Below are 16,868 nucleotides of genomic sequence, written 5' to 3'. Positions count from 1 at the left end.
TTAAATTAAGAGGTAGAGAGAAGATGTGGTCAGAAATAGAAGCAATATCCCTAAGTCAAAGCAAACAGGTAAGCCCGGGGAAACCTAGATTCTCACCACAAAAGAATTTCTTTACCAAAGAGTGATCTACAATTTTAGGAAGCTGAGTTCTACTCATGAATTGATGTTTCTATGAGTTGTATTTGGCATCCAAACCAATAATATCTGCACAGAATGAGAATGGGTGGGGCACATACACTGAAGAGGGAAGTACCATCACTCAGAGCTCACCTCCAGCTCTGCAGAGTCCCTGCTCTGGGTGTCCCTGGCCCTCCTTCCTCCCCTAACCATTGTTTTCTGAGTTTGTCAGAGATTGTTGAAGGGTTTCCACCATGGATCATGGATTATGTAATTTGCATTACTCTCAATATGTAGGAGAACTGAATCAACAAAATGGCTCCCTTAGATTATTTGAAAATATTCTCTGCCTTTATTTCCTTTATTATTTTACCTTTATATGTAATTTTTATTTTTCACATTTTTTGTCTTTATTATTAGAACAGTAAACGTCTATGGAGCACTGAGGGTTAAGTACTGGTCTATATGCTTCATCTGTATGACATAATTTGATCCGCAAACCTGATTTAGGGGTTGGCTCTGTTATAACTGCTGTTTACCTAAAAGTTAAAGGATTGGCAAAGTTAACGCACTTGAAAGTGATGGAGCAAGAACTGGGTCCCTGGTGGGTTGACTTTGGTATGCATAATTTTACTCCCTTAGTCACTATCTTTACATTGAGTGGCGGGCTACCTTATCACCAACCTTATGATCATGCAGCAATTTATAAATTAATTATTGTTTGTACAGCAAAAATGAATTTCTCAAGTGAGCAGTAAATGTACCACACTCTGCACTTATCAGGTACACCTGGACCATCTATCAACTGTGTCTGTGATGAGAGAGAAAACCCAGCCCATCGGGTACCTTGCTGCTCGCATCACAGTCTTCCAAAGTGGCTGTGGTGTTTTCAATGGAAATGCATTTGCCCAAGGCCACATTAATAAGCTAGGGAACAAAATATAAAATATGCATTAAGAAAAAAATATTTTAAAGTAGAACAAGACATTCAGAAAGCACAGACTATAAAACTATAATAAGGTTAAAAGATAGTTAAGTTGATAGCTTAGCATTACTTAGCACTATACGATTTTATTGGTTGCTATCTCTAACAGAGACATAATGTAATCTTGCTAAAGTACAGCTTCAATCTGTCAATTTAAACCTATGATTCAGCCTCAGAGCCAACAAACAGAAGCTTTTAATTAACCCTTGCCTGGAATACTGAATAGGGAATGAGCAAAAGGTAGCATGAAAAGTAGTTATTTTCTTGTCTCAAGTTTTTCTGATGCATACATTAAAAGTCAATGCACAGACTTGCAATTTAATCAAACCAACAGTTATGGGCTCTGTTCCCTGGCTGACCCCTTCAAGCAATTTCACTGCTTAGGCACTGAATCATAGATAAATTGAGTCCTTCAAAGAATAGCAGATTCCAGCTGATTCCCTGTCAGAATCTTCCTAATGACTCAGGCAAGCCACAATTCATTATAGGAAAGTCATGAAAGCTAATACAGAGCCAACCTTAAAGGCACTATTTGGCAGGCCCCCAGGTTTTTAATGGATTTGCAGGGTCAAATATGGAGGCAGCTTTCTATAAGTCACCATTTAATGCAGAAAAATGTTGATTCCCTTGCCCCCTTTGACATTTGGGCAAGGCTAACGAGATGGTGAGTTAACAGTGCAATTTAGACTTCTTAGATTTCTGGAAGAGCAGTGTAGAGTCAAGTCTACACTCAGGAAAGCCTTCTGAGCTGGGAGGTGGTGAAGTCTATGTTGGCAAGGACACTATTTGTGCCCCGTCCTCTTCTGCGGGTGTTGTATGATACAGCTGTGTAGATCAGAGTTGAAAACCTTCATGACAGGGTGCTCTTGGGGTAGCCCTCCCTTTTACATGCATAGTTTAGCTTGCAAGAAAATCAGGGACATCTTCGGGGACCAGAAAATGCAGAAAATGAAGTAAAACAAAACCCTTTAGAAAGTGGGAAAACTGCAAATACTGTTAGGCAAGGGACCAACATTATTAAGGACAGGAGAAAAAACATGGGTAAGCCAGAGGGTTGGAACCGCAGACTTTCACATAAAGATGGATGACTAAAGATTTAGACCCTCAGTAGAACCGTGTCCTAGGAAAAACAATTTACCCCGTAGCACAGGGAGACAACATGTAGCTAGAGTCTCCCTTGGGAATCTGAACCTTCTGTGGACCTTCATCTGGGTTTGAGATACAAGTTTACTCTACTTCCATTGGATAGGAACTCTGACAGACATAAAAATAGTACCAGGTTGGGGGCCCCTGGGTGGTTCAGTTGGTTAAGCATCTGCCTTGGGCTCAGGTCATGATCCCAGGGTCCTTGGATCCAGACCCACATCAGCTCAATTCCAAGGCCTGCAGCAAAAGGCTCATTCATGCTCAGTGGAAAGTCTGCTTCTTCCTCTCCCTCTGCCCCCCTCTGCCAGCTCATGCCCCCCACCCCGCTCTCTCCCAAATAAATAAAATAAAATCTTAAAAAAAAAAAAAGTACCAGATTGGTTACTTCTTGGGTGGCTGGCATGTGAAACAAATCTAGAAGGACAGAATTTCCATCAGAAATCTTCAGAGAAAGCTTATTCACAATGTAGAGTGACAAATATGGGAAGAGACTATCCACCAGTAGTAAATGGAGACGTCAGGATGCACAAGAGGAATTAACTTCAGAGAAGAGATTTAATTGAAATGCATGAACGTAGGATAATCCTGGAGATTAAAGAAAGGAAATGTGCTCCAATTGTTCTCTGGATTTTAACAGAGATAAACATAAACTTCTGTATTTGTGGATTACCCAGAAAACATTCTCTCTTCCCACGGGTTTAGAAGCCTGGTTTCAATATAGCTGAACAGGTTGTACTGCTCCAGAATCTCACAGAACTTTGAGTACGTTAATGTTTAGCTCTCTGCTGTAAGAGGGAATGCAGCGTGAGCGTCTGCCAAGTATATTTGGCCCAGGATCCTATTTCTGGCAGCACAACTAACATTGCCCAAAGCAGTGTATGGGAACCCCTGGTTTAACTGATTTCTTTGTATTTATTTTGTACAGTCCCGTCTGCCAAGCATAGAAAAGCATTAGATAGAGGGGGAAATTTTTCTTTCCCTTGCTTTCTGCCACCCTTCGTTTTCTCTGAAGATTTGTTTCCCTTCTTCCCTACCAGAAATTTCTGGAGAAACTACTTTTCTTCACACAGAAATGATTTATGAACTCCTAAGGAGTTGTTACTCTTTATCTCATTATGAATGGTTTTAAAAATTGATTCTTCATTTATTTTCAAGGAATTATATTTATGCTTTTATTGTAAACCATTTCAATCTTTTTGAAAAAAAAATCAGTCAGTATATAAATTTTAAATCACCCATTTTGAATTATTTCACTTTCTAGTTTAGGAGGTGGAGTTCCCCACAGTTTATCACAGAATTACTAAACATTGGGCTATAGGCTAGTTGCTAAGCATCTAATTCAATACAAAGACACATTATTAGTGAGGTTCTCTCATTCATTAAGTATTTTTGGTTCAAAAAGATCTGATATGTTCTTATAGAAAAAAAAGAAAAGGAAACAAAAGACCTTGCACTGGATTTAAATTCCTAAATTAGTTGAAAGAAGGAAAATGTGGAGCAAATAACAAAAAGTTGTAGAGTTTATTTTCTTGGTACTTTTCAAAACTGTCTGTTCAAAATAATGGTCAAGTTAATCTTAGTCTGAAATGTCTGGAAAACATCTTTTAAAAAAATATTAATAATGCTCCTTACTGGTTATTTCAGAAGGCAGGAAATGATATCTTCTTTATGATTTGTGTAAGGAAAGCAACAAATAGAATTTTAAAAAATAATTTAAAAATATTTTCTGCATTTTAATATATTATAGCTCAGACATCAACAGAAGGCTGTTTTAAGAGCGTTTCAGAAATTTTCATGGGAACGCAATTATAAGTTAACCTCACAGAGGAGGCAAAAGGTAGTTTTTTAGTTCCCTCTGGTGGTTAAAGTTCAGTAATGCTCTTGCTGAGAGTGTGTTAGGACAGGAAAAAAAATTACCATGGTGAGAATTTCTTTTTCTCTTACTCAGGAGTTAGAATTAAAAAAGAAAAATATAAATTTATTTTACAGAGCATTTTTTGAACAGCATATAAATCCAGCATATTCTTTCTAATGGGTTACCTAGAAAAAAACACCAGGTTGAACCACCAGAAATAGTTGCTATTCTATTTTGACCTATAAAAATGACAATTTTATACTACATTATGTTACATACAAACAGGTCACATGTACTGGTTTGTCAGTTGAATTTTTTACATTTTCTCTCTTCCATACTCTTCCAGAATTCTTCCCTGTACTGTCAGGGAGAATGGCTCTACTAAGTCCTTGTCATCAGGAAATTTCCTAGGCAGAGAGTGATAGATTTGTACAATTCACTTTCTAGGGAGACCTGAACAAAAATGGCCTAAAACAGCAGACTTACTGATGATCAAGCCTGAGAACCTCTTTTATGAAGAAAAAGAAAATTTTTAAAGAAAATGAAATAATGCCAGGAATATTTATAAATAAAAATAAATGAGAAAACAATAAAACAGATTAACGGTATGCATGACTGGGGAAGAGCTCTAGGTCAAGGCTTGACTAATCACTTCTAAACCCATTCTATGGTAAATAACCTCATGTCTTGCCATCCTCTTCAAAGTAAGCCCCACTCCTAGAATGGGTTTGAAATGGCTTTCATCCAGGTTCTCTGCTTTCTTGCTTTAATTTCTTAGCTTTGTATTCTGTCCAACCTCTTTAGTGTGGTTTCTTCCCCTTTTGGTACATTACACAGTGTGCTGGAATTTTCTTTGTCATCATTTGGCAATTTCTTTTATATTCAACCCGTTTGACATCTGTAAAAATTGAATTAAATCATGTCGTACCATTGCTTAACCTTACTCAATAACCTCCTGTTACATTCAGTAGAGGCGGCAGGAGAAGAAGAAAGAAAAAGAAAAAGAAAGAAAGAAAGAGGGGCGCCTGGGTGGCTCAGTCGTTAAGCATCTGCCTTCTGCTCAGGTCCTGATCTCAGGCTCCTGGGATCAAGCCCCACGTCGGGCTCCCTGCTTCTCCCTCTTCCACTCCTCCTGCTTGTGTTCCCTCTCTCTCTGTGTCAAATAATAAATAAAACTTAAAAAAAAAAGAAAAGAAAGGAAGGAAGAAAGGAAGAAAAAGAAAGGGTGGAGGGAAAGAAGGAGAGGAAGGAGGGAGGGAAGAAGGAAGGAAGAAAGAAAGATCCTTACTCTGCCTACAAGGCAGAATGAGTCTTTCTCCCTCCTCCCCTTCATATCATGCCATTCCTCTCCTTCATACCCTGACAACATTCATCTTCTTGGCAGTTCTTCAGGGCCTGGACAGTCATCTATCTTAAGAGTTTTGCACAAAGATCATCCTCTGCCTAAGACTCTCTCCTTCAGAGCTTGGCTGACACTTGTCTTTCAGGCCTAGGCTTCAACATCTCCTCGGAGTTGAATACTCTAGCTTAGAAAGATTCATTCCTTACGACCAGTTCCCTAAACGAGAGCCATTCTATTTTTTATTTAAACATTACATACTCGTACCTTGTTTTCCCTACTCAACTTTAAGCTCCACAAATAGGAATCAAGTTTGCTTTATACATCACCCTATAGTACGGTTCTGAAATGCTATCTGGTTTATTGATACCCAGTAGATATTTGCTGAAGTAATCAATGAACCTGACTGCCTAAAAGCTTCCCTCAAGTTCACCTATATTTAACCCTTAACAGTGCTCTCTCATCTGCACTCATACTTGGTATTTACTTGTAATGTAAACCTTTATTCTTTTCCACACATTTTCAAGAGCTTTTAAACTTTATTTTTATGGGGGCGCCTGGGTGGCTCAGCAGGTTAAAGCCTCTGCCTTCAGCTCAGGTCATGATCCCAGAGTCCTGGGATCGAGCCCACATGGGGCTCTCTGCTTAGCGGGGAGCCTGCTTCCTCCTCTCTCTCTCTCTGCCTGCTTCTCTGCCTACTTGTGATCTCTGTTAAATAAATAAATAAAATCTTAAAAAAAAAAAAACAAAACTTTATTTTTATGGAGTCAGAATTTAATTTCTGCTTGAACTTACCACACCCTTAGCCCTCACAATGGGAGCCTTCAAATCAGGAAAAACATTCTCCAAGTACCATTTGAAACTTTTGCATTTTAGTTTCTTTCGAAGTTCCCGTTGCTCGGTGAGGTTTCCAACATCTAACCCTTGGTCTATGAGGTGGTCCCCATGGCCATAGAATAGCTCCTTGTATTCATCGAGCCAGACCTCAGCAACCCGCACCAAGTTCCGTTCTACTGTCTTCATCCGGTCTTTGGGGAAGGAGTATGGATTGTCATTTCTGAATATGTGGCCCACTCGGGAGCAGGGAATGATTTCAATTTCACCACCACACATCCACACCTGAAACAGTTTGATAATAAACATCAATTATCAAATGATGTCCCCAAATCATGGGCGTTAGTTAACAATAACAACCACCTGGTGACCACTCCCTCCTCCCCCCAGTTTGAAGTAGTTTTGTCCAATAGTTTCAAGTTAAACTCAACAGGTTTATTTAGTTTTGTACATTGCTGTGGACCATTTTAGGATTGGTAAAATATATATATGTTTTTCCCTACCCTGTAGTGTACTTCTTATTTTATGAAGAAATTCTCACTGAATCCCAAAGTATAAAACATGGAATATGGATTCCTCTTTTGGTTGGATCAAGGAAAGGAGTATATATTTCCATGTTTTCAACTTTCCCTTCTCATCTTGGGATGACCCATATGGAGCACAACTTGAAAATGAGCTCAAAGTAATACCCCTTTTACAATATATCACCCCATTCCTCAGGAAAGAAGTTGCCTTTTGGATTCTCTTTACTCTGGCTGTTGCCAAGACTTGCTTAGCTGTTGATCAATGATTATAAATACCCAGACCTGTCTGAGATGTCCAAAGTTGCTGCACCATTGCCTGTTGATGGCCTGCTCTAAAGGCACTTTATGTACTTCTGTCACTTGCGCTAACGTGACCCGTTACTCAATGATTTCATTACTTCCGATATACTAGAAAAACATTCCTGGAGATATTTTGTATGAAGTATGAATCCCACAGCACTTATACAGAATGGCAGACAATTATTTCCCCCATAGTCACATGTAGAAACAGTGTTATAAAATACTAGGGAATTCTAATAAATTTCATGAGAGCCATTGATTCATCCAAATTTAACCTGTGATATTAAAACATTAATCTAGAGGCCCAAAAATTTCAGTAGAATTTCCTCCCCGAGGCACTCCCATATCTAATTATATTAGTAAAATGAAACCAAATGATAAAGTCTTAATTGTAGAGAGAATTTGAGGACCACTTGGTAATACCTTGAAGGAGAGCTCCATATTTTCTCCACCCCAGACATCAAGCCCAGGGTCATATGTTCCAAGTTCAAAAAAGTAATTTTTATCAATAGAAAACAATCCACCTGCCATGACGGGGCACCTACAAAAAGAAATGTTTGTGTTTTTAAGCTTGCATGTCATGGGAATTCACTTTTCAAGTGGGTCCCCTGTGCAATTGTGATGGCATTAAGAGCTATTTCAAAATAGCTACCAAGCATGGGGAGGTCTTAGAATGGAGTCACAAATAGCCCTGAAGTCATCATTCCATGGTTCATGGTGGCAGAACTTGATTAGGGTCAGGAAAGATGGGGCTTGGAAGTAGGATTCTTATTTGCCCTTTACTCTCTGACACAAACTCTCCAGATAGGTTATTTTTAACAATGCTTATTTAACAGTTGCAAAAGGAGTACCAGGCACTGTTGTATTATATATGTACTATCTCAGACTTTATGAAAATCCTACAAGTATGTACCATTAAGAAACTACAACACAGAGGGGCACCTGGGTGGCTCAGTGGGTTAAAGCCTCTGCCTTCGGCTCAGGTCATGATCCCAGGGTCCTGGGATCGAGCCCCGCATTGGGATCTCTGCTCTGTTGGGAGCCTGCTTCCTCCTCTCTCTCTGCCTGCTTGTGATCTGTCTGTCAAATAAATAAATAAAAATCTTAAAAAAAAAAAAAAAGAAACTATAACACAGAAATGGTTAGGAATTTCCCAAGGTCACAGATTACTATGATGTACATCAGGGGTTCAGTTTAGGTGGTCTGGTTTGACTCTATGATCTCTCACTCCACTCTACTGCCTCAACTGTAGACAGAGTTTGCTGACAGCTTATTAGGCGGCAAACACTTTTTAAAGCATGTCATATAAATCGGATTTAATTCTTAGATGATAGAGGTAACTTCTTTTTTTTTAGTCTTAATGCAAAATATGAGGAAATGAGATTCAGAGAGGTTAAGAGACTTTTTAAAGCTTACACCATTAGGAAGAAGTAGAGTTGAGATTTAAATCCAAAGAGTCAGATTCCAGAGCCTTCACGACTGTTATAGATTATGGGGGATAGAAACTACACTTGAATCAGCAGCTGGACAAGGCAGTAATCACTTCCCATGGTGGCTACCACTGACACAGTTGAAAGGTTTGTGTGGAGAGCCTGTCTTGGGTTTAGGGTACAACGCAATGTAAGATAATTTCTGCCCCACATCTACTTCCCCTCCCCTACAATTTATGCACATATTCTGTCTGAATGCCCAAATGTCCTTTCTAGTCCATCCAGAATGCATTCTCTTCCTAATGTTACGTGGTATATAATCTGAACTCAATCACTACACTGACCCTCAAAACGGGAGTCTGATAAAGGCAGAGGTTCTTTATTTTATTTTTATTTTTTTAAGATTTTGTTTATTTACTTGACAGACAGAGATCACAAGTAGGCAGAGAAGCAAGCAGAGAGAGAAGAAGGGAAGCAGGCTCCCTGCTGAGCAGAGAGCCCAACATGGGCCTTGATCCCAGGACCCTGGGATCATGACCTGAGCAGAAGGCAGAGGCTTTAACCCACTGCGTCACCCAGGCACCCTGGCAGAGGTTCTTTAGATGTGGGATCAGATTAAATGTCTTAAATTCAGGCAGATATGGGTTTGAATCCCAATTTGTTCTTTTACTAACTGTATATCCCTGGGAAAATTACCTCTTTTAGGGTCAATTTCCTCATCTCTAAAATGGCAATACTACCATCTCTCTCCTAGGGTAACAGAGAGGGTTAAATGCACAGTGTTAGACTCACTAGGAATAACAATTCTGAAGGGATCACACCTAGCAAGGAATGAGGCATGCTTTATTGAGGGTTAAATTCTGAGAAATAGTGCTATAATCCACTGTGGCCGGAGGCTTTCTCTTGGCACTTTGCTCAACTTCTCTCTCCAAGGGGGAAGGCTTTGGGATTCCTGCTGTTCTGCCTGAGGCGGGCTGCATGCTTGTTCTATAGGTCTATACTCTGGAGGAAGTGTTCAGAAGTTCTCACTTTGGCTTCAGGTCTAAGCTGTGTTCTTCAATTCAGCTTCTCCAGCAATAAAGCCTCACTTTTAATTCATATCTTCCTTCTGTATCTATTTCTCAACTCATTCACAGAATTTGGCACCCCTCCCATGGAAAGGGTAAGATTAGAATTGAAAAGAAAATCCTGACAGTAGCTATTATTACAATATTTTTACTACTATTACTTACTCTTCTAATTTTTACTCATGTTGGCTTTAACATTATGTGTGTTTATATAGCATTTATGCAGCATATTCAATTAGTATGTATTTCTTTTTTTTTTTTAAAGATTTTATTTATTTATCTGACAGAGAGAAATCACAAGTAGGCAGAGAGGCAGGCAGAGAGAGAGGAGGAAGCAGGCTCCCCGCCGAGCAGAGAGCCCGACGCGGGGCTCGATCCCAGGACCCTGAGATCATGACCTGAGCCGAAGGCAGCGGCTTAACCCACTGAGCCACCCAGGCGCCCCAATTAGTATGTATTTCTTAGGTTGTAAACCCCAGAGAACAGGAATAGTATTAGTGAATTTCTCTGGGTTCAGGGTGAATAAGGTGCAATTGACCATACAAAAAATGAGTTTTGGTAGTGGAAAAGTAATACCTTAGGAAAACTTTGCTCACTTTTGATCATCTATTGGTTAAAGTTGTAATTCTTGATGGTCTACAGAATGACAGGAAATACTCGTTTTGTATTTATAAAAAGATACATGATTGCTTTATAAAAAGATACATGATTGCTTTCTAATCTTAAATTTCACATACTTACCTTATTATATCTGTTTCTTTAATTCTGTTTTTTACAACAATGTCTGGAGGAATTGTTCTCCAACCAAAGTTCATGGGCCACACAAAGATACCTCTTTGAAAGTTGTCTACTGTCATGTAACTAACACAGAAAAACAAAAAAACAAAAGTGCTCCCTGAGATCATCACATATACTTAATCAACCTGATACCATGTCTTGTTCAAATGAATGGAACAAGTGCTTACACAAATGATTTTAGATTATCACAAACTTTTTAATAACATTCAAGCAAATTTATGAGTGCAAGTCATATTAGTGACTAACTGGCTGGATTGTTAGTTTTTAACTTATACTTAACTTTTAATAATGTTCTGACTATTTTTGAGGGGAAAAAACAATTTAGGAGCAAATGTATATTTCCCACAAAAAGATGAACTAATCTTAAGGAAGGTAGATATTTTCTGGGTTCAGGTACAGCTGACTAGAAAGAGGAAAGAACTGGACAACGAATATTAGGATTTATTGCTCTTAAGAGTTAAGTATTTTGATGACCAAATAAACTACTGGATTGACTTTCTCTGATCCCAAGATATCAATTATGTATTTTCATTTATTTAAATGGATGAACTGTATATTTCTTAGATTTCCAAAAATGTGCATTTTAGGAATATGACCAATACTTTCTGCTGTTGTTAGTTAAAGATAACTTAGAAGTATCTTGTAGAATATGACAGTATTACCTCATATCCTTATCATTGATGACTTCAATTACTGGACAGGCTACTTTCTTTCTACTTAAATAAACTCTTTCCAGAAGAGGTTCCAACCAACCAACATTACATTCCACGTGAGAATCTAAGAACGTCAACACATCACCTAGAGAGGCAGGAAAAAAAAAAATTTGAAAATGCAGATTTACTGAGTGTGTGTACTTCATGTTCAAAGGTCTTGGGGATTGCTCCAGAAAGGTGATTATAAGGGTAATAGTCTTCTTACTGAATTCCTGGTCCCTAGAATTTCATTCTATAGTGAAATAAAATGAATTTTGTTTCTAGAAGTCCTTAGGGCAAGCATCATTTTTGCTTGTGAAAACTTGATAAGCCACTTAGAATGGATAGCCAAGACTCTGAAGGGAATCCTTAGTAGTAAAGGTGGCTGCTTTGTCTTTTCTAAGGAGGGTGGGTCCCATTAACCTGGAATGGGGGCCTGTGGACCAGGCAGAGTTTGGTATTCCAAGGTGGGCTTTAGGAATGACAAAAAGGAGAAATCATTCTGCATAACAGGGGTGAAAACAAAAGAGGAAGAATCAGCAAAGCTAGAAGGTAGTGTAAAAAGGGTTACAGGGAGGGCGCCTGGGTGGCTCAGTGGGTTAAGCCGCTGCCTTCGGCTCAGGTCATGATCTCAGGGTCCTGGGATCGAGGGAGCCTGCTTCCCTCTCTCTCTCTCTCTCTCTGCCTGCCTCTCTGTCTACTTGTGCTCTCTCTCTGTCAAATAAATAAATAAAATCTTAAAAAAAAAAAAGGGTTACAGGGATAAGGAGGGAGAATAGGGAATAGTTTAATGGGTACAGAGTTTTAATTTTGCAAGAGGAAAAGTGTTCTGGAGATTGGTTGCACCACTGTGTGAATATACTTCAGAGTACTGGACTGTGCACTGAAGAAATAATTAAGATTTTATGTTTATTTTACCACAATAAAAAATCAAAAGCTTGCAGGAGAGAGGAAAAAAAGAAAGAAAAAGAAAAAGAAAACTTGGAGTCCAAAAAACAAGCATTAAAAATTCTTTTTCCTATTAGTTGTGTGAGGTCACACTCTCTCTGTAGCATCTACATTGTTCCAAATGATTTTACACAAGTGGGGTGTGTGTGTGCGTGTGTGAAGATTAATAATAACCTGAGGAATTTGGGTTATGACCAAAATCCTAGATGTGCTTTTTCAGGCCCAACCATAGCCAAATTACAAAGGCTTTCCCAGCAAGTCCTCATGTGTGGAGGCTGTCCTCTCACACCAGACATGGCCTGCAGCCAGTACACCACAGCCTGTGAAGGGACCTGCAGTCAAGAGGACATGCTCTCAGCATAGCTTCATTCCTAGCTCAGGTTCCTCCATTGGAGGCCTCCTTTAGGCCAAGATCTCTGTCTTACTGCCTGGTAGGTCAGGAGGTCTCCAAGACATTTTCCTCCACCTGCCTCAACATTCAGTACTTTCCCACTCCAAGTCCTCTCCTTTTCCCACTGTAGGCCCAGGCTGTAATGTATATAGGAGGAGCCTTTTGTTCTGGGCTCCTTAGGCAGTGAGATGATTCTCACATCTGCCCAATCTACCAGCCCGTTTCTATACAGGGAAACATGGAACACTCAGGGAGTCAGAACTTTCTTCTGTTTCAATTCTTATACTTCCTAGTTATATTAGTGGAGGAAATAAAGGTTTGAGTGTTACTTTCCTTTTGGCTTTATTGTTTGAATCGACCACTCTGACACCTGGCTGCTCCCCTCAGCTCTTGACAAACCTATATCAACATCAGTTACCTTCTATTAAGTGCTTACTCTGTGCCAGACACTGTCCTAAACATTCTTCATGGTTGTCTTGTTTAATCCACACAACAAACCTGAAGTATAAATCTAATTTGTCTTTCCATTTAAGAAATGAGATGTAGGTCTGAGTTTTATTCCCATTTAATAGAAACAAAGAACTTAAGCACTTTTTTCAAGTTTGCTCAGTAAAGTGGCAGTTTGATATTAGAAAACACATAGTTTATTCCATTGCCTGTGTTCCTAAAAAAAGAAAGAAAAAAAAAATGGTCATAAAGAGGCAGGGCTATGAGAATGGGAAAGCTTAAAGTTAGCCACTAAAAACTATAAACTACCTCTTAATTAGTGGTTCCATATCTTATTAACTGGTCAACAATGGTATTTTTGCATGAGGGTAAAGAAACTGACCTTAGCCAAGGTCTTGCTGAGGAATGTCCTTGAGAATTATCCAGGCATAACCAGGCTGTGCTAGACTAAAGCCCCTCTTCTCTTACCCCCAACTTTTGGAGACAATGGTTACAACCCCTATCATGCTGGTGGAGTCCTATTTTCAGAGATTATGGGTTAGTTGATTATAGCTCATAATCAACTAAGGGTGTTATTTTGCACAGCCCACTCCCTGTGTGGGAAAGTTCACAGGGGTTATCTAGGTATGTAGGGTATGCAAGCGTGGCCTGCTTAAGGTCCCACTTGGCTATGAATAGCATATGCAGAAGATAACCTCCTTTTCTCACTACTTCAACTCTTGGTCCATTCAAACCAAAGAGCAGTCTCTACCAGACTACCAGTCCCTATCCCCAGAATAAGCTGGTAGGGTCAAAGATGCCTAGAACGACTTTCTAAATCCCTGGTGGCAGCCGGATGGGTACCCAAACTTACATTCACTTCCCACCTGGCCCAGATTCCCATACAGATTTTCATTCACTTGTTGCCAGAACCCAAAGGAAGCAGCTTCTGCCCAAAACATAGACTGGAATTTTATACTGTTTTATTTTGGGTGAGAAAAGAATCCTCCCATGCATGAATGTCATTGCTCCACTTTCAGACACTTTCACTTAAAATAAGATCTCCGGAACTAGACCAGGGAGCTGTCTATGTAGCTGACTCTGGCTAGGACTTCTACTTGTAGTGGGTATGGTCTGCGGACATTTCATACACTCTTCCTAACCCCAAGTGTCATGGTGAAATGAACATAGGATCGAAGCCACAGAGCTCTGCTTTCCTTAGCCACACTGGATAATTACTTAATCACTCCGAGATTTACCTTATGGGCATAGTTCTAAGATCTATCTAATACCTAAATTCCTTATAAATAGCTAATGTTATTACTGTTTTTTCAATGAGTGTTTAAGCTAGAGCCCCAAAGAATCCTATCTTGATGACCACGTGACAGGCTTTTCTGTTTCCTGAGTAGATAAAAGTGATGCTGGATTGTTTGCAGATGGGTTTGATTGTAACTTATTTATTTATTTACTTTTTGACCAATCTAGAGATGCACAACGGGCCAGAAAGCTTTGGTTCCTTGTTGAGTACAGGCCCCCCATTTCTACTGAGCCAACCAGCTTGGGATATTGTTGCCAGCACCAATTAGTGTTGGCATGTTGTGTTTAGGGTTCTTTGAGGGATGTGGGCCTGGCTGGCTGTTTAGTTTTACATAATAATTTATAAGTGATGCTAAGGAAACCATCTGTTTTACTTGCAACAGAAACAAATTGTAGAAACTTACAGAAGGACTATCACTTTTCAGGAGACCTCAGGGCTGTCCAGGAGTTAGATGTCATTTTAGTTCACATACTTAAAGTTAGCCAACTGATTCTTTGGAACGCTCACGGCAATGTCATGTATTTTGCCAAATGCCCTTGTTATAAAGGAAATGAGAAACTAATCTCTACTTTGACTCTCCAGAGTGTACTGTTAAACCTGCCCATGCAGACTCATCTTGGCAGGGCAATAATTTGCTCTTTTGTTCAATACTCACATGAGATCTGAATGCTCGGCTTGTTCACTTTGTACCTCAATTACTGCATCTCTTTTTATTCCTGTTGGCTTCCTGCAGGACACTTTCCCTAGAGACCCACTGACCCTGGACTGCTGTTCAGATTTTTTTTTTTTAAAGATTTTATTTATTTACTTGACAGATAGAGATCACAAGTAGGCAGAGAGGCAGGCAGAGAGAGAGAGGAGAAAGCAGGTTCCCTGCGGAGCAGAGAGCCCGATGTGGGGCTCAATCTCAGGACCCTGGGATCATGACCTGAGCCGAAGGCAGAGGCTTTAACCCACTGAGCCACCCAGGTGCCCCTGCTGTTCAGATTTTTTTTTTTTAAAGATTTTATTTATTTAACAGACAGAGATCACAAGTAGGCAGAGAGGCAGGCAGAGAGAGAGAGAAAGGGAAGCAGGCTCCCCGCTGAGCAGAGAGCCCGACGCGGGGCTCGATCCCAGGACCCCGGGATCATAACCCGAGCCGAAGGCAGCGGCTTTAACCCACTGAGCCACCCAGGCGCCCCTGCTGTTCAGATTTTTAAGTCCTACTTGAACTCTGTATCTCCTTCATCTCAGGAAATGACTGATTGGACCCGATCTTTTTGCCTGAATCATATCCAGATGAAGAACCTGTCATACACTGGAAACTGAACATGTAGTGAACATTGCTAGTCGTCATAGAGTCACTGTTTTGCCCTTATTATTTCATATTACATACTTTTGGAGAGTCTAATAAAACCCTGGGACCAAAATGGGGCCATCTGGCTAGTTTCTGTAGGTCCTTGGATCTTTGATCTCATCCTTGCTTGTGGCTTCCCCTCCCTTTTCTCTGAATCCTAAAGGAAAAATCCTTTAGGAAACAATAGCTGTCAGGGCCTGTCAGATTTTGAATTCAGATTCTGTCTCTCATCTCTTTGTTTGGCTGAGGCGGTCTAGAGAATATTTCTGCCCTGGCATCTTTGCTGATCTCTGATTACAGAGACTTTTCAGGCCCACAATGTCTCCTGCCTGTGCTTTACTTGTGATGGCTGCAGAATGCCCAGGGAGAGTCTGGGAGAACGAACAGGCTGGCCAGCCCCACTTAGGGCCAGTCCCCGAATGGTCCTTGAATTATTTCCTCAGCCAAAACTGGTACAGACTTCTGAATCCCCTTGAATTGCCCACAGGAGTCAGGTACACTTTAGGGCTTTTGGATGTATCCTTCGACAAGGCTGTTACTAATCCCAACAGAACACACTTTTCAGCTTCTTTCCAAATTCAGGGATTGGTGTCCCGCCAATGCTACTCAAAGTGTGGGCCACAGACCCTGCCATCAGACACAGGAACAGAAATTGAAAACGAATGCTTTAAAATTCCAGCAGGTTGCTGGAATTTGTAAATTTATTCTCTGTTTTATATATGTGCATATATATAACTTATATGTCATTATTTATGTTGTGTATTTATGTTATGTCATTTTTTATGTTATGTATTTTGTCTATGTTATATATACATACATGTATATGTTATGCATAATAAATTATGCATATATCTATACACATATAGTATAGATGTATGCATATATAATTGTGATTATAGCTTTATTTTTTCTATTTCTCTCTTAGGTAGTTTATCTTTATTATAATTTACAAAGGGGTGGGTCCACAAAATTTGGAAATTAGAAAGAAAAAAAGTTCTTCTCTGATAGTTTGAGAAGCAACTCTTCACTAGACAGTGGCAAGCATTTAAGATGCACCTAGCTGGACTCTCCAAACTAGAGTTGTGACCCATTAGCAAGTGATTGCAACAATATGGTGAGCTTTGTCAGACTCTAAGAAACAAATAAAATAGAAAAGAAGGTATTAGAACCTGCTACACATGTTATTTCATGAAATGTCTACTGTAGTTATATGGGTAACATATATATGCACTGGGTTGTGATGTAAGATTTATTTCTTAACATGGGTCATGGTCCAAATAGTTTGAGAGTTACCCAACAAAAACTGAGCTAATGTGTTCAAGCGTGCTAATGACTGACTGAAAGCCAAGTTTATATTTT

At 39.7% G+C, this 16,868-nt stretch overlaps 1 protein-coding gene across 1 annotated transcript in view; it reads right to left on the bottom strand.

Moving 5' to 3' along the window:
* Positions 1–16,868, bottom strand: part of GALNT5 (polypeptide N-acetylgalactosaminyltransferase 5) — a 46,251-nt gene that overhangs the window by 7,555 nt on the left and 21,828 nt on the right. Inside the window, exons 4-8 of the mRNA XM_047723057.1 lie at positions 11,058–11,193; positions 10,339–10,458; positions 7,524–7,641; positions 6,238–6,561; positions 964–1,044 (exon numbers count right to left, since the gene is read on the bottom strand). Coding sequence (XP_047579013.1) covers positions 964–1,044; positions 6,238–6,561; positions 7,524–7,641; positions 10,339–10,458; positions 11,058–11,193 — 779 coding nt within the window. The remainder of the gene's footprint in view (positions 1–963; positions 1,045–6,237; positions 6,562–7,523; positions 7,642–10,338; positions 10,459–11,057; positions 11,194–16,868) is intronic.

This window comes from Lutra lutra, chromosome 3 (genome assembly GCF_902655055.1).
Source record: "Lutra lutra chromosome 3, mLutLut1.2, whole genome shotgun sequence".
NCBI lineage: Eukaryota > Metazoa > Chordata > Mammalia > Carnivora > Mustelidae > Lutra > Lutra lutra.
This window is presented reverse-complemented; position numbering and strand designations above follow the sequence as displayed.